The sequence below is a fragment of the Eutrigla gurnardus genome (assembly GCF_963514095.1).
Source record: "Eutrigla gurnardus genome assembly, chromosome: 9".
Taxonomy (NCBI): Eukaryota; Metazoa; Chordata; class Actinopteri; order Perciformes; family Triglidae; genus Eutrigla; species Eutrigla gurnardus.
The window spans coordinates 17726563-17745102 of record NC_139923.1 but is presented as its reverse complement, the minus strand read 5'-3'; the positions used below and the strand labels follow the sequence as shown (position 1 = coordinate 17745102).

General features: G+C 42.8%; 1 protein-coding gene across 1 annotated transcript; it reads left to right on the top strand.

Moving 5' to 3' along the window:
- Positions 1–457: 457 nt before the first annotated feature.
- Positions 458–18209, top strand: trpm1b (transient receptor potential cation channel, subfamily M, member 1b). The gene is made up of 27 exons (XM_084018555.1): positions 458–1600; positions 7727–7803; positions 8380–8575; positions 8661–8874; positions 9193–9317; positions 9409–9580; positions 9899–10073; positions 10149–10272; positions 11771–11843; positions 11948–12048; positions 12466–12642; positions 12746–12880; positions 13013–13063; positions 13178–13318; positions 13415–13444; positions 13525–13817; positions 13917–14145; positions 14252–14383; positions 14470–14595; positions 14695–14823; positions 14921–15172; positions 15258–15432; positions 15993–16013; positions 16109–16253; positions 16354–16559; positions 16682–16814; positions 16894–18209. Exons 1-27 carry the CDS (start codon positions 1529–1531, stop codon positions 18194–18196), a joined length of 5007 nt encoding a protein of 1668 aa, XP_083874681.1. The 5' UTR covers positions 458–1528; the 3' UTR covers positions 18197–18209.
- Positions 18210–18540: the final 331 nt, after the last annotated feature.

The following is an 18540-nucleotide window of genomic DNA, read 5'->3' as shown; positions in this document are numbered from 1 at the left end:
ACCAATAGAGACGTGTCTTCACTGTATGTCCCGCCCACAAGATTCAGCTAACAGTAATCAAAATTTTCCTCAATTTGAAAACAAAAGTTGTTTCATTCCCATTAATACATATTTTTTTGATTGCAGTGTCAATAATGTTGCTTTCAAATCTATTTTGTTTGCATAATAAAGAAATAAAAGTAACTCCACACTAAAAGGGCAATGAAGTGGACGTTAATGGGTTTCGTCTGATGAGCTTATTTAATTGTAAAACAAATATAGGTCTTGCACACTGCTACTGTGTATAGTTTCCACTATATGTTTCCATGATACATTTCAAATGTTCTATGATAAATGTTTTTATAACCATTACAGTTGATGTCCAGTAGGGGGAGATGCTGTATATCTATTTGTAATTTATCTCTCTATGGACTAAAACTGGAATATTTTTCCATGTGAAGCTCAGATACTTTTTAGCCTGATTACAAGAAAAAGCCAAATCTACATTAAAATGTACTTTGTTCTTTTTGTGTATTTAACATCCTGTAACAGATCACATTTTAGCTAAACATTCATAATGTCATAATGAGATTGTATAACAGGTTTCAGTTGGTTTTAAGCCTTAATAGTTTTACTTTGCATCAATTTTGCTGGTATTATATAAGAGGTCAAACTCTTAACAATACTAACATCAAGCTGCTCTGAATCTGTGTTGTGAGACTATGGAACAAAACTAAATGTAAAATGTTACCATCTAATGAGGATGAGATTAAATCCACCATGGCATTATATTCTGTTATATTCTAATGGAAACACAACTTCAGCTGCTCCAGAACAATACAGTGTTTTTGTCCTCATAATAAACACATTTTAAAGAAGTGTATGTAGAAGGTGTGCAGGTTGAAATCATTGGTGAGAATATTCCTCGAGATGTCATGTAGATTCAAATGACTGTGTGATAATCCTGCCTTTCGCCTCTTTTAACACTCTTTCTACCTTTCTGTATGCAACCTGATGGGAAAATCCTCAGACACACTGAGCCTCATCTGGTGGGACAACCTTTGGCTTCCCGCCGGCTAACTTTAGCCTCACAGCTTGCATGGTCTCTCTAAGCCTGTTTTGGGGCTGTGTTGTGCCAAAGTAGATTTACCTTCAATAACCATTTATTAAATCTCTATCCATTAGACTCGGAGGCTTCGTAAGAGCTGGCTGCATTAAGCCTGATTATGGGATGCCAAGCAGAGGAAAGGGGTCTATGTGTCAAGTGTGTCATCGAGTGATTTATATCCCTGGCTGGGATCTCTGTCTTGTCAGTTGGGTGTACGCTGCAGAGAGGAGAGAGAAACGCTGAAACCTTTAACCATGTGAAACTTTTAACTTCTTTTTTTTTTGTCTGTTTTTTTGAGGCGTGAATCCAGAGGTTGCTGTCTTCTCTTGATTCTGGTTATTGAGGGTTTGTGTTTCTGATGTTGCCGCTGAACCCTGAACCTGTCGCCAGTCTCCCAGGAGCCCTTTTGAGAGTCTGACTTGAGTTCTTAAAGTCTTCAACATGGACGCCAAGGGCCAGGGTGGCAACTTTAAACGGGCCTCCCTCAAACGCACCACATCTGGCTCCCAGAAGGTAAGAAGAAGCTTGTTCTTTCACATTCAACAGGTGACTCTGCTCAACCTTCATGAACTGGATCCAACCTGGAGTGATTTAATATTCGTTTTTTAAGTAAAATTAGTGTTGTTCTCTAAAAGTGATCTATAAATGAAGGCTGTAACTTTTTTTTTTTTTTTTTTTTTGCAACTTTTGCTCTTCAGAAAGCATGACTACTCTGAGAATGACGTGTGTTGCGCAGCATGTCACATGAAGCCATATGATCTGGCCACATTAGCTCCGAACCAATCCCAAAGCAATTATTTCCCCACCCTATGGCACAATGACATGCACCATTCAGGACTGCTGGTCGCTTACTGGTGTGCACATGGTCTGCAACCCATGCCCCACAAACTTACTGCTAAGTGGTGTTTGAAGCTGAACAGGCTTCGAGAGCGGCTCACTCCAGTGCTGCAGTTTAATCCTCCATAATGGTCCAGTAGGGACGGCCACGACCATGACAGATTAAGGACGTTTATATATTTCTAAAGTCTGCTTTCATGTGATTAACACACTCCCGTTAACGTGTCCTTGAAAGCAAGAAGGATGCGTTTTTTTTTTATATGCATGCTTCTGTTCCCAATCCAACTAGCAGTGCATGCTGGGATTAGAGCACGCACACTGCAGACTAACACAGTTCATGTCGCTGCTGTGCTTTTGTTGTGTGCATGTAAGCGCAGGACGGTCCATTTAAAATGTTTCAAATAAATTATTAAAAACGCTTCCCAGAAAAAACAGATGGAAAATTAACGGTGAAATATAAAACATAGTATGATCTTTCATTACATTTTCAGTTCTTTCTTTGCAGATTACAGGCCATATCCATAATCAACATCACAGTGTTCTGTGGAAAACTGCTCACCATGTGGTTGAATCAGCCCGGCTCTTGATGTATATACAGTGGGATGACACTGGCATCATTAAAATCATTTAGTGTGATGGATTTCTATAAATTACAGCAGGCATTATTTGGCGAGATTAATATTCTTGTATAATCCCCTGCCTTTTTATACAAGGTTTTCCTCTGTAAAGCCATCAGCAATGTCATGGCCCTAACTACACTTTTAATGAGATCCGATATGTTGCTAAATATAAACGAATTTGCTGCACAGAGCTGCTGAGAAATAACATTGTCTGTTTTTTTTATTGACGCATATACTGCATATTCCTCATGTCATTATAGACTTTAATCACAGATTTATGTACGTTATTCAAATGAGAGGCGTGTTCTTCATCATTTACAGTAGGTCACGGTTTGAAGGATTTATTTTTCATCCGTGGTATAGTGCATCAGAAATAGAGTGATATCTCTTTGAATCTGCGTGGATGGCACATGATTAGAAATGAGGGTAAAAGTCTAAATACTACAACAGAGACCACATTCAGTAAAATATGTCCACATGATATTGCCTTATCGCCACAAATGAACTTCTCTCTGTTCTATCTACAAAAAAACACTATTCTCCAGCAAATAAGACGCCTCTGTTGACCTTTTACCTCTTTTGCTGAGATTGAGTGACTTATTTTTAGGAAGGGAATGACCTGAAAGCATCCGCAGCCTGGGTTTAAATAATAACCGGACCCGTAAAACAAATGTGTTATATCGATAAAAGAATAAATCAATCCAAATGTGATTAACCCAACAAACAGCCCCCCGGATACATTTTCAAGACTTTGCAAGATCATATGACTGTGTGACGTAAGCGGCTCAGGTCAGGGGGGCTCAGGGGCCGAGTTTGCAAAGCTTCTGAAAAATAAACAAAGTTAAACCAGTACGAGCTTCAAATGTTGCAGAATTCTTATAAAGTTAATCCAGTTTCATAAATGCACATTTAGTTGGTTGCTGTGCCTAAATTGTAATAACCAAATGGATTATATTAAAAAGAAAAAAGTGTGGTCTAAGCAAAGGGAAACGGAAGACTTCATTCACATCTCTAACACCCCACATAATTCTAATAAAACATTTTTTATATATTTACTACTGCTTGGCTGTCTGTTGACGCACTTTATTTTATTTATTTCAAAATTGCAGTATTGTTTTTTTAAGGGGGTCTTGGAAGTTAACCTACATTTAAGCACATAAATGTCATAGAATTTCGAATGTTTATGTTGCAGAATCACACAAACGCTAAAGATGATACCTATTAATTGAATGTTGCACTTAATAAAAATTATATATATATTTACAATATAATATGACATGTAATCCATTTACATATGATTACTGTCACAACCTTTAAAACTGTGTGCAGTCCCTTTACTGTTCCTAAGGCGAGGAACAATTTTTGAAACTTTTTGTTAGTTTCCAGAGGTCTTATCTTTATTTTAATTCCCCCGTGCTCTCTTTTTCAGTCAGACGTTGCTTCGGGGCAAAGCAGCAGCTTTAAAACATGTCTTATGACTCCCTAACTCTTAGCGATAATCAGTGACATGTTGGCCTCATGTGATGGCTAACTGGATTTTCAAACCCCAGCAGGAACAATGAGAGCATTTACAAACAGGGCCGACTGAAAACAGCTCGCTTCACAGTTAATGCAAATTTGCCTATTCAGAGCCTATAATTCAAGTGTGTCGCGTTGTCCAAATGTCTCGGCCCCTCGAGTGAAAATATGTAAAAGGCGGCTTTTTATTCGATCCACGTGGGTCAGACCATGAGTCTGAAATATCTTTTTTTTTTAGATGGCGAAAGAGTCTACGTGGGTTTTCTTCTTGTCACATCGCATCAAGCCCCAACCACATCACCGTTCGATACCGAAGCTGAGCAATTAGTTGCTTTTATCTTCAACCCTGGTGACATTCCATTAGGACCCCCAAATCCTTTCTGATCCATTTCACTTGTGCTGATGAGGCTTTTGTTGTGTGGAGTCCGTCGTTACGACAATATTCAGAAGTAGTTTTCTGTTAACTGTATCAAGTCACAGTAAACGATTATGTGTTTCAAATGCACCGGAAACTGAGCAGGTCAGACGTCAACGTACGGAAATACAGCCGTCATTGTACCTTTCCCTTATGACGGTTGGTAGCTGAATGGTCTGTGTAATTACAGCCTCACTGGAACAAATTTGCTGTGATGTGGTTGCTCACGAAGCTGAGAGTCAGGAGACCAGGACCATGTGATTCCAGTGCAAAAAGGCATGAATGTATGGCATACATGTTGACTGACAAAAACACAGTGTCTACCTCATTGTGCAATACTTCCACCAGTATTAATTCATAGAGACAATCAGATACATGTAAAACCAGAGCGACGTACTGTGTATCGACAGTATCAGTATAAACATGCATGAATGTGTATCAGTGTAGCAATAAATAAATAAAAAAAGAGGTCGTACATATGTTATACCTTTTTTATGACCTCAGTAATCATGCAGTTATGATTTCCATTTCACACAATTGCCTTTTGTTCGGAACGAACCATTTCCTCAGAAAAAAAAAGAATGTCGTTTATTGTTCAGAGGCTTGTCGTAAGTCTGGTTAATTTGCTTGGTGTGACACAATCTGATCCTGCAGTATCTAATTCTGCAGTGTTTTTGTTGTTAAGTGCTCAAAGGCAGCTCCTAACGAGGCAGCTGTTTGCTGACTGGATTTGGGGTTTTAATTGCTGTGGTTAATGAGTTTAAGTATGCTGAAGGAACTGTGACATGCTCACCAAACCCTTCTGGAAATGTGCTTTGTTTTCCTCGGCTATAATTAACAGCGGCCCACGTGCGTTTTTACCAAAAAGGGGGTCATTGGGGGAGATGCTAGGCCTCTCTCTCTCTCTGTCTCTCTCTCTGTCTGTCTTTCTGAGTCATCAACCACCAACCTAACTTGTCTTTATCACTGTGAGTTACATTCACGCTCAAACGGCTCACTTCAACCATAAAAGGAGAGCTTATTAAACCGTTTCACACGAGGAAGGTTTTAAATGGATGTCTACAACGTTGTGCTCGTTAACTCCGTCTCAGCGTTTAGCATACCTAATGCCTTCCTCTAGTTGTTTAAGCATGCGTCCCGAAAGCCCTTAATGACTTCAAATTGTTTAATTGAATTACTCCATTAAGTCCAGCATGTACAAGAAAAAGGGATTCATTTTCAACTAATCTAAATAGGGCCTGTTTGACGTTTCCTTCCACAAACAGAAGCCTATTGATAGTCCGATGATCTGTTTACGACGGTTTAAGGAGGCTAAATGTGATTTTTTTTTTTTTTACACACAATAATATCTGTATTTATGATACAAAATCAAAGACTTTTTTAAAAAATGCAGCAAAATCCAAAAAGAGAGAATACTTGGAAAAAGTGTTTTTCTTTTCCTCCATAAAAACATGGTGGATGGAAATAGAGATTAACTGCAATTAGCATTGACTGACCTTGCCCCCAACTGGAGACCAGTCATGTCTTAACAAGGCGCCTTCCAAAAGAATGCCTGCATCCAATTCTCTCAATTATGCAAATGGGGTTGAAATCAAAGTCGTTGGAGGGGGTGAAAATGTTTCGAATGAAAAGTTGGGGAGCCTCTGAACGAGACTGCAGTGCTTTTACGTTGGCCGGTCGTCTCCGTCTTCGCACACAAGCTAAGATCTTCCACACTGTGAAGTGAACACAAAGAAAGGAGTTTCAACAAATTGGGAGATTAGGGGCCGGTTATCAAAGTAGATTTATTGTGCCTTGTTCAAGCGAAGGATGAAAATACCCTGTGGGCATGGAGAAGGGGTCATGGGACTCCCAAAGGGATTACCTTGAACTGGAGTCATGAGACTTGGGCGAACAAAGGCCCTGCTCACATGCTCATCATCTTAACCGGCCCTCATAAAGTGAAGAAGTTTCATGTCTTGTGGGATTCAATGAGAGCACTTGACTGGGAGTGCAGCACCGGCAGAGCGTTCTGCTGGAGGAGCAGCAGCCTTTAGACTTCCTCTCTGGGCTTAAAGCTCCAGCAGCACCGCAGATAGGACTCGGCAGCCTGGATGGAAGATTTCCTGTAAGTGCATCTACATTCGGACTCTTTATTGCATTACTTTTATGGCAGAATTAGTTCATTATTACAGAGACGTGGGTCTATAGGTGATGGAATGTGAATTCAGGGACGTGGCAAAACTGCTGAGGCTAGACGGACAGAAACAACCACGTTATATGTCGGACTTTATTTCGGACTTTATTTTTAATTTACAAATTCTATTCAAATTGTCTTTATGCAACCAATTAGTTTGAGATTTTTAAAAGGAAAATACAAAAATAATAGGAATAAATAGGATTATAGTGTATTTTAATTGTTCTTTTTCACTTTTCAACCATTGCTAGATGGCTCTTTAATGAGTATATTTATATATTGGTATAAACTCATTGACACTATCGGGTATATTAACAAGCCACACATATGTATTCATAGTGTGTAGACATGTGTAAAAAAAAAAAAAAATGTTTTCTTTACAGAACTCATAGTGATGGTTTGGGGGTTTTGAAGCCGCCCTGCTCGCTGAGACCAATTGTGCAGATAAAGTGAGAACAGTAACTCTACTGTGTTATTTGGACTTGTGATCACAAGACAAGACTCACATGTCTTTCATTTATACTTCCATGACTTCATACTTGCTGAAGTTCAAATAGAGATTATTTGAGTATGTTTTAAGCTATCAATGCTGCTACAAATTAAAATTATTTTTCTTTTTCTTTTTTCTCCACTTTAACATCCAAGTGTTTTCTTGGAAAGATTTGCTTCCGATGCTTCAGTTTTAATTGGGCCTCCACTGTCAACAATGGCCTTTAGAAAAACTCTGCTTTGGTATTTTTGCTCGGCGCTGGAAAAACATCAGACGGCCATCAGAGCAGGATTTGACAAGTTTGTGGGCATAGTACTTCTGTATGATGCTTCCGCTGGCTGTTTGTCAAGCTTTAGACAATGGAAGGTGTTAGTCAGCATCGACTGTTGATACCAGAACTGTATTTCAAAGTCTCACTGGAAATTATTTGGATTTTCTCCTCTCACCAGATTTCTTTGCAGGTCGTCTTCATCTTTTAACCGTGATTACAACCAAGAGATCATGGACATTTAGATCTCCCAGTGACTGTGGTATGAAACCATGTGAACTAACATTTCTTTCTCTCTTATATTTCTCTTTACAGGCACAGAAAGTTTGGATTGAGAGGACCTTTTCTAAAAGAGAATGTATTCACAAATTTCCCACCAAGGACCCGACCAGGTATTAACGCTCTTCACGTTGCCTTTTACATTTTTATTCACAAATTGTGGTAAACATGTGACCTTAAGTTACAACAGCAGCTTTGTCATTATCATTTGAAATTCACTCTGAAATTGATTTAAATTTGCTGACAGTATTCTCAAATTTTGAGATTTTTTTTTTTTTTTTTTAAACATCATGTTAATTATATACAGTCAGCACCATATTCATTATGGGGAATGTTTTTAAATTCATTTAAAAATAATTATAATGTATTATTAATGGCACCTACGACTACAGGTTATCAGACATGTATTGGGATTAGAACAGATTTTTTTAGAGTGTATTGTCAGACACGGTTACTATCTCCGGGAGCAGCCAGGCAGTGAAAGCCTTTGTTCGCCGAGGCACACATTTCCCAGAAATGGGCAAAGTCATGAAAGAGCCTGAGCGATGTGTGTTTCAAGGAAAGGACACAGCTTCTAGACATTCAGAACTGCATAGTACGCTGTTCAGGCCTTCATCATCAACACACATTTTTAAAGCTACATCCACGCAGGGCCCAGGACTGACGTGTTTGCTCTGTGATCTATGTAGATGTGCCTGTGGTCAGCTGAATACGCAGCACGTGGCCATCCCTGCGGGTGCCAACTCACTAGAGGAAGCGAACCAGCTGGTGCATATTGACACCCCAAAGGATAAATGGAGCGTGATCAAGCACACCAGGACCTACCCAACAGATGCCTATGGCTTAGTCGAGTTCCAGGGCGGAGGATTCATCAACAAGGCCATGGTGAGCCTCCGGCAGTGAAAAATCACTTAAAAGTGTGGTTTTTAATAGAAATAACTCCCAATACTGTTCTTTTCCCTTTCCCCAGTATATCCGAGTCTCCTATGACACCAAACCCGACAACCTCCTGCATTTGATGGTGAAGGACTGGCAGTTGGAGCTGCCCACCTTGCTCATCTCCGTACACGGAGGTCTCCAGAACTTCGACCTGCAGCCCAAACTCAAGCAAGTGTTCGGCAAAGGCCTGATCAAAGCCGCGGTCACCACCGGCGCTTGGATCTTCACGGGTGGAGTCAACACGGGTAGGACGCTGGTAGTTGAGGATAATGCTTTTAACGTTCACTTAACAAAATAACGATTTTGTGACATTAGAAGATTATCTAAAGCTCGAAATTGTCATTTACGTAATACGTTTTCTGCAATTTCCTGAGGGAGATTTGACCAACCCATTGTCACAGATTTAAGCACTGCAATTAGAGCTTTTTGTCGGTAAAAATTCATCGCAAATGACAATCTGTGTGGATTTTGTGTGCAGGAACCACAGCGTGTCCCATGATGTAGTCCCATTAGGCAGTTAAAAGAGTCCTCATGTTGCTATATTCTGCTCTCTACACCTTTAGGGGTCATGCGTCATGTGGGAGACGCCTTAAAGGAGCATTCCTCCAAGTCACGAGGAAAGGTGTGCGCTATAGGGATTGCTCCATGGGGGATCCTGGAAAACAAAGAGGATCTCATCGGAAAAGATGTGAGACCATTTGCTGTATTTAGTTTCCAGAAGAAAAAAACATTCTTACCAATATTTCTTCTTGAAAGATCACTTCTTCTTCTCTTTCCAGGTGAACAAACCCTATCAGACGATGGCAAACCCGCTGAGCAAGCTGGCTGTGCTCAACAACAGCCACTCGCACTTCATCCTGACTGACAACGGCACCTGTGGGAAGTACGGCTCCGAGGTCAAACTCCGCCGGCTGCTGGAGAAGCATATCTCCCTGCAGAAGATAAACACGCGTAAGTCAGACAGCGCTCCGGTCATGAAACATCCTCTGAGGTGTGTGTGTGACTGTGAGCCAGAGTCTTGTTGGTCATGTGGACGGAGAGCTCCTCTGTGGCCTGTGGGCTTCCCTTTGTCATCCTATGCCTGGAGCTCGGATAAGGCAGGGACAGCAAAGGGATGCTCAAGTGTCACTGCTGACTTCACTCCCTCCCTTCCTTGGTGTCTATTCGACGTGTTCTGCTTCGACATTTCCTCTCAAAGTTCTGTTATCGTAACACTTTTGTGATAAATGGATGGTTTAAAGGAGTATTGTTTTTGGCTGTGTGTTCCAGGGTTGGGTCAGGGGGTTCCTCTAGTGTGTCTGATAGTGGAGGGGGGTCCCAACGTGATCTCCATCGCACTGGAGAGTCTGAGAGACGAGCCCCCCATCCCCGTGGTGGTGTGCGACGGCAGCGGCCGCGCTTCTGACATCATTTCCTTTGCACACAAGTTCTCAGAGGACGGAGGGTGAGATTTTTAGAGGATTTGCCCTTTAAAGCTGGTAAAAGAGCAGAAATGTCATCCTTGAATCTTCTCTTCCAGCCTGGTTAACGATGATGTCAGAGAGCAACTTTTGGTAACTATTCAGAAGACTTTCAACTACAGCAAAAGCCAGTCGCAACAGATCCTGCTCATGGTGATGGAGTGCATGAAGAAGAGGGAACTGGTGAGTAGAGGAATAAAACTGATGAAGTGTCAAGATATTCCTCCAAATGATCTTGTATTTGAAAATAACATGTCTGTGTGTTGATCAATAAATCTTCCTGAGTTGTGAAGCATCTGGTCTCCATCGTCATTCATCCTTCCCACTCATCTGTGTATTTCCATTAACATATTGAATAAACATTATCCCCACAACGTGCTTGTCATTCCGCTTTGCGGCCATGTGTCATATGTTCGTGTTAATCTGGGACATTCAGCAGCTTCACCGCATCACCAACCCTCATGCATAAGCACACGGCTGTAGAGCGGTGGTGGGTGTGAACAAGCAATGCAACGGCCCCACGGTGAAGCACCACACACACTGGCGAGAGTCTTCACAGAGAGCAGAGTAATCCCTGAGCGGAGAGTGTTCCTCCAAAGTGTTTGCTGGAGACCTGGCGCATAAAAAGTGGCAGCATTTGTGCACCATTTCCATCAGATTTCCACAAGTGACGTGATTAGTAGTTTGTAATACCCAGATATAATCTCCACACTCCATACATTTGGGTGGGAAAGATCAGCGCACACTACCACCTACTTAGTAGAGGCTCTTACTCCATCCCTTCACAGTAAGCATGCAGCACACAGATGGAGGAGAGGATCTATCTCCCCTAATCCTCAGCCAGGTTCTCTTTCCGCTCCCGAGGCCTTTTTTTTTCTCCAGTCCTCAGAGTGCTACCACTTCGCCAGCGACTCTGCATCCTCTATCCCAAATGTATTAGACTGCCTAATGCGTCAACACATTCAGATAAGCAACTTAAACTCCTTTTTTTTCAAGAAGATCTTACCGCTGTGGGCATTTAGTTTTCCACTGATACCCGACCCAGACAATGTGACCACAGAGCTCTTCATGTGCAACCAAAAGGCCACACTTTTGCCTGCTCTTAATCTAAAGTGCCACGACTAACCTACAGGTGAATCAGTGTCACAGTCTGGTCCCCAAATAATCCTTTCATCCTAAGTGCATCCCATGTGAACAGCTGGGTTAGATGAATAAAGACACTGAAATTTGCTGTGACGTAACACCAGGTTGCAACATTTAACCGAATTAAGAGTTCACCATCATACAAGTCTCCCTGTTTGTGTGGAAAAAAAAAAAAAGCACACGATGCATCCGTGCAGCACGAGTTTTCAGTCTTCATTATGAACGCATCCCGAGATCTCTGGAGCCGTGCCACATATTCATGCCGACTTAATCCCATTTACCACGGCTGCACATGTGACGGACCCGTCAGCGGAATTTCATTCGATATAGTCAAGGAGACAAGGAGAGCACTATCACTGTCTGACAAGTAACATTAGCTGTTTGTGCTAGGGCCAGCCTGCCGTGAAAGGCTGAAAGAATCTCCCATCAGCTCATCACCACATGTTCACAGCTCCATTCGTGGATCATTACGGTCTGATTCAATCCCTCCAGTGCATGGCTTCACTTCATGGCTTTTTGTTTTATTTCTCACATGTAGATCACAGTTTTTCGAATGGGTTCTGAGGGACAACAAGATATTGAAATGGCCATTCTTACTGCCTTGTTAAAAGGTCTGTTGGCATCACACTTAGACATCCCATCATGTGTGTTTGCTCTCACTTCATTGAGATGTTTTCCCTATGCTTCCTCCGTTCTCCTGTTTCTTTTGCATCAGGCACCAACGCTGCGGCGGCCGACCAGCTCAGTTTGGCTCTGGCCTGGAACAGAGTGGATATCGCTCGCAATCACATCTTTGTTTATGGTCACAACTTACCAGTAAGTGGTGCTAACATCTAAATAAATCATCCTCAATAAGAGCACTACAGCACATTTGGCAAGGATGGATTTCGTGCAGAGATTAATTATTTTGGAACAGTTTGCTCACTTTTATTGTTAAGGACGGTGTGCTTGGCTGCTGGAACCACAGCCATTAATTAAACATTACAGCAGCTGCAGACACACCCATTCTACTGATTATACCTTTGTTACTTCAAATTGTTGAAAAAAACCCTATCCTATATTCAAAGCAGAGATATTGTATATGTCTTCAAACAGGGGAAAACAACAGTGTGTCCTCGCTATATATCAGAAGCACAGAAAGATCTATAAATGGTGTTGTGTTTCTCAGATGCACAATGTTTTAATGTCAAGTAATACTAATAGTAAAAAGAAAAACTTGTCCTGCTTGGTAAGCCGGCCGGTGCCATGGCCAACGCTACGACGTCTGCAGCCCCAGCCCAAGAGAAGCAGAAGAGTCCTGCCAGCGTTCCTCGAAACAAAGCCCGCGGCAAGAAGGGGAAGGGGAAGGGGAAGACGAAGCCTGAGCCTCCAGAGGAAACAGACCCCAGGAAGTTGGAGTTGATCCGTTGGGTAAGAGTGGGGTTTATGAGAAAAAATCCCCCTTCAGTTATAAATATGAGAATATAATGAAGGCTGTGAGAGATTATATGACGTTTGTATTACTGTCTGGAAGGTGAACTCTCTGGAGCAGGCTATGATGGATGCTCTGGTGCTGGACAGGGTGGACTTTGTCAAACTGCTCCTTGAGAATGGAGTCAATATTCATCACTTCCTCACCATCCCCAGACTGGAGGAGTTATACAACACGGTGGGCCTGTCACATTACCGCAAATTAAAATGACACTAAGTCAGATTCTCTTTAAAATGCAGATCTGATAAATATGAAAATGAATTATGTTATTAATTATATACTTCTTCCTTCTCTCCTCTCTTCCTCCAGAAACTTGGCCCTGCTAATTCACTCAATGCTGTGGTTAGGGACGTCAAAAAGGTGAAATGATTTTTCCCACTAAATATTATTGAAGCATAATGTCTAACACTTTTCCATGTTCTATATCATCTTAAGACACTTGCTATATTGTATAATATTCTGTTATTTTTGCAGGGAAACCTTCCTCCAGATTATCAGATCACTGTGATTGATATTGGTCTGGTGTTGGAGTGCTTCATGGGTGGAGCTTACAGGAGCAATTACACCAGGAAGGCTTTCCGCAACCTCTACAATAATTTGTATGGACTAAAAAGGGTACACATGAGTGGAATCAAATAATTGATAATGGCTCGTTCATCATATTAAGTAACATTTTGGTATTAATGATCATGTTTTTCTTTCTCCTTGCAGCCAAAGGCTCTGAAGCTTCTAGGAATGGAGGTGGTGTATCCTATCGGCAACAAAATCTGTCAAGTACCTGAAACAATAAAAGCATAATAATCGATCATATTTTTTCTCAGGATGATGAACCAAGGTCAAAAGGCAAGAAAAAGCCAAAGAAGAAGAGAGAGGAAGAGGTGGAAATCGACGCGGACGACCCCGAGGTCTGTCGATTCAAGTTCCCCTTCCATGAGCTGATGCTGTGGGCGGTGCTGATGAAGCGCCAGAAGATGGCGCTCTTTCTCTGGCAGCGTGGAGAAGAAGCTATGGCGAAAGCCCTGGTGGCTTGTAAATTGTATAAAGCCATGGCCCATGAGTGCTCTGAGAGTGAACTAGTGGACGACATCTCCCAGGACCTGGAGAACAACTCAAAGTCAGTGCATATCACATCTCTCACACAGGGTTTCACCTCTGTGAGCTCAATCACACATGCAAAACAGAAATAAACATATTTGTTCCCTCGCTTTCATAGAGAATTTGGCCAGCTTGCCTACGAGCTGCTGGACCAGTCCTACAAGCATGATGAACAGGTAGCCATGAAACTCTTGACGTATGAGCTGGTCAACTGGAGTAACTCCACCTGTCTGAAGCTGGCTGTGGCTGCTAAGCAACGTGACTTCATAGCCCACACCTGCAGCCAGATGCTGCTCACCGACATGTGGATGGGCTGCTTGAGGTTTGGCAAAAACCCCGGCCTCAAGGTTAACCTCACAAAATGCTTTCTTTTAGACATCCATAAAAAGAGGATAATAACAACAATCAATGTCACTGTGTCACTGTGTGTTAACAAACGGATCATTTTCTCAGGTTATTCTGGGAATCTTCTTTCCACCTCTGATTCTACTGTTGGATTTCCGTCTCGGAGATGATGCATCCTATCATGCACCCGGAGACAAAGAACAGGGAAAAGAAAAGGATGACGACACTAAATCCAGCAAGGTAATTAACTCATTTATCACATAATGTTTCTTTGTCAAAAGTGAAAAATGTTTCACTCAAACAGAGAATCTGCTGTTGCGTTGTAGGAAAATGATGCAACTTCCCGAAAGGGGGATGAAGAGGAGGGCAGCTCTAATGTCCGCAAAATCCCAATTGGCAAAAGATTGTTTGAGTTTTATAACGCGCCATTCACCAAATTCTGGTTCAACACTGTAAGTTGCCTTCATGTAAATCATAATCATCTAATCTTTTCTTTTAACTTAAGAATGAAGTGTCTTTAACTGCAACTGTCATTTTTATTCTTCCAATAGATTTGCTATCTGGGCTATTTGATGTTGTACAACTACATAATCCTGGTGAAAATGGAGCGATGGCCATCTCTTCAAGAGTGGACTGTCATTGCATACATCCTCACACTTGGCTCAGAAAAAGTCAGACAGGTACAAGCCGAGTAGAAGATGGCTGGATGGATGGATGGATGGATGGATTGATGGATTTCGTGGCATCTGCGTGACCATTTCAACCCTTTGTGTGTAGATCCTGATGTCGGAGCCGGGGAAGCTGAAACAGAAGATCAGCGTGTGGCTGGAGGAGTACTGGAACATCACGGACCTGGCTGCCATTTGCACCTTCCTCCTCGGGCTGATGCTACGGCTGCAGCACGAACCCTACATGGGCTACGGCAGGGTCATCTACTGCATAGACATCATCTTCTGGTACATTCGCGTGTTGGACATCTTCGGAGTCAACAAATACCTGGGTCCCTACGTGATGATGATAGGGAAGATGGTAATAAACGACATGACGTGATGACATGCACACTGATGGAATAAACAGAAGTTCAGAGTTCAAATGTGTGCTTTGCTTATTTCAGATGATCGATATGATGTACTTTGTGGTGATCATGCTGGTGGTGCTCATGAGCTTCGGGGTGGCTCGGCAAGCAATCCTTCACCCCGACGAGGAGCCAACATGGCGCCTGGCCAGAAACATTTTCTACATGCCCTACTGGATGATCTACGGAGAGGTTTTTGCGGACTCGATAGACCGTAAGACTAGAATTCATAGTAAGATTCTGTTTCCTGATTCTGGGCAGATGATCATTGTTACATTATTTTGCATGTCTTAAAAATGCTGTGATGTTTATTAACAATGTATTACACAGTTTCTACCTCAATACTTTGTCTCCCTCTGCTGGTACATGTCAATACATGGTAATCATTTTTTTGCATTGAGGATGAGCAGGAAAGGCGTTATCATCAGATCTCCTCAATCATGATCATCTGCCTTTAAGTCTTTTGTTCTGTCTGTGTTTCTTCTGTCTGGGTGAAGGCAACAAGCATCTATTCAAAAAGCAGGATTATAAAACAGTTGTTGATAGAGGAAGTTGATGACACTTCTTCTTGTTTTAATATACTTTTAAAAAAAGTCAGAGATATACAGCGCAGCAATTAACTTTAGTGTTTGATTGGTCCCAAGTTGTTAAAAAACTATTTGACAACTCAAGCCCACTTTTTCTTGGGCATCAGCTTGACCTTGACAGAAGCGTGATATAAAAATCCCATGTTGATTGATTTTAACGCTTTCAATGTTTCCATGTCTCTCCAAGTCTATGCGATGGAAATCAACCGTGAGTAGCCTTCAAACAAAGAATGCAGTTCAAATCGGTTCGTTAAAGATCTAAATTACATCTTATGGCTAGAACTGTATTTCCCCCCCCTGCAGCTCCATGTGGCGAACATTTATATGACGAGGATGGTAAGAAACTGCCTCCGTGTATCCCCGGGGCTTGGCTCACACCTGCCATTATGGCCTGTTACCTTCTCGTGGCAAACATTCTTCTGGTCAACTTGCTCATCGCAGTGTTCAAGTAAGTATAACCCCCCCCCCCCCCCTCCCCCCAAATACCTAACTACTTTGTTATTTACCACGTCTGCTATACTCACCGCTCTCGGTTTCCTGTCCCACAGCAACACTTTCTTCGAGGTCAAGTCCATTTCTAACCAGGTGTGGAAGTTTCAGCGGTATCAGCTGATCATGACCTTTCATGACCGCCCCATCCTGCCGCCGCCCCTCATCATCTTCAGCCACCTCTACATCCTCTTCAACCGGCTGTTCCGGCGCTGTGCCAAGAAGAAAAATGACGGCGAGCTGGACGAGAAGGACCGCGGACTCAGTTAGTCACTTCTAATGATGCAAAACAAAACCAGAAATCATGCTGGAGCCCATAAATATATATATATATATACAGTTATAGAACCCACTGACTGATATTGTGTCATGATTTGTTTCTTCCAGAGCTCAGGCTGAATCCGGAGGAGCTTAAATGTCTGTATGAGTTTGAAGAGCAGTGTGTGGAGGAATATTTCCGCGAGAAAGAGGACGAGCAGCAGTCCTCCAGCGACGAACGCATCAAGGTTACCTCAGAAAGGTGCGTGGCGTGGCTTGGACATTTCCAAGGATGCCGATTACAGTTGATACTTACGTTGCTTTTCTGGTGTTCCTGGCAGGGTTGAGAATATGTCCATGCGTCTGGAGGAGGTGAACGAGAGGGAGAACACTATGAAGGCCTCCCTGCAGACTGTGGATCTGCGCCTGGCACAGCTGGAGGAGATCCACGGGCGAATGGCGGTCGCCCTCGAAAAGCTTGCAGGGGTGGACAGACTGGAGCTGACCAGAACCTATTCACGAAACTCCTCTGTGTGCGATCCCTCCTCCCTACTTCGCCAGGGCAGCATTAACAGCGCCGATGGTTACAGCCTTTACCGCTTCCACATGGACATGGAGGAGTATGCGGCGAAGCAGAAGGACACGGACGACGCAGCCAAAACTGGCGTGGAAAGACAGAAGAGTCTGCGACAAGCCTCCAGTAGCTGTGCCCTCAACCCGAAGGATGGCGGTCAGAACTTAGAGGTTGGTGGTTTGGAGAGATCTCGGCCAAGTTCATGCGTGGACATTCTCATATCTCCATGCGAACAAAAGCCTCCTTCTGTAGGATCAAGTCAAGAGACTTTAACCAGCATGAACCAAGGCAGCACAGTGCTGCTAGATAGACTAAAACCTTGTTCCCCACCAAAACGGACTAAATCCTTGAGATACTATCCAGTCGAAGACCAACCTGCTTCTCCATTAACAAAGAGGAGGGCTATGAGTACCATCGTAATCAGTCCGCCTGGTGAAGCAGACAAACCCCAGAAAAAGGCCCAACTGCCACCGGGAACCTCCTCTTCCCCAAAGAGGACTAAATCATTGCGATACCTCCCAACTGAAGTCCAAAGCCAGACCTCCCCCATCACAAAGAAGAGAGCTATGAGCAGCATCATCTACAACCCAGCGGAGGCAGGCAACGATGTGCAAACTGCAGACTACAAGTCAGTCGTGGAGCAGGCCACTAAAACACCAGAGGACCAGGTGAACCCCAGCAGTCCCGGTCACATGCCTAAAGTGTCAACAGTCAGGGCTCTCACCCAGCAGTTTCAAGCGAGCGCTGGACCGAGGGGGCTCAACAAAGAGGAGGATCAGACGGATCCCGTTCCAACGGCCGAACCCGCGGCAGACCAAACAAAGATGAAGGCCAAGAGGAACCTCTCAGACGCTACGGACTATCTGACTGTAGCTGATGAAAAGTATTTAACGTCTCAAAGATCGCAGAGCTTTAATGCAGTGGAGGGGAAAGCAAAGGTGGTTCCCAAGGATCCGAGAGCCTGCAGCAGCGAGAGAGACCTGGTTGAAGCCTGCCGGGTGTCAGGGGAAGACGTGGGGATGAAGGCGAAGGCCGAGCAGAAAGAAGATGATACACTGGAAAGGAAATAAGAGCCACAAAAAGGGGAAGGCGAGGCAGATCACTGATTGAGTTTATGATTTCACAATAAAGATGAAAAAATAGAATGACAGTAATGAAAATCATGACCAAACTCCAAACATTTTCAATTGTGCAGTTAATGCTAGTTAGCGATGCAAAGTAGTGGAACAAAATCGTAGCTCTCACTTTTAAAGATTCACTTTCTTTACTGTCTTCCAGTGGTGTAACATACAGTACCTTACAATCATTCACAATACAGCTTTCTCCAGTCTACTTTCCATGTAGGACGTCTACATTTTAAGGTGGAAATAAAATATATACACATCGGTTATTTGTGCTGACATTATGACACTAT

What these genes read in the sequence shown, in the direction of transcription:
- trpm1b (XM_084018555.1), top strand. Translation starts at nt 1,529, where the DNA reads ATGGACGCCAAGGGCCAGGGTGGCAACTTTAAACGGGCCTCCCTCAAA. An exon ending in CACGGGTGGAGTCAACACGG is followed by an intron (nt 8,875 to 9,192) that starts GTAGGACGCTGG and finishes CTACACCTTTAG; the next exon opens with GGGTCATGCGTCATGTGGGA. An exon ending in CCTGCAGAAGATAAACACGC is followed by an intron (nt 9,581 to 9,898) that starts GTAAGTCAGACA and finishes TGTGTGTTCCAG; the next exon opens with GGTTGGGTCAGGGGGTTCCT.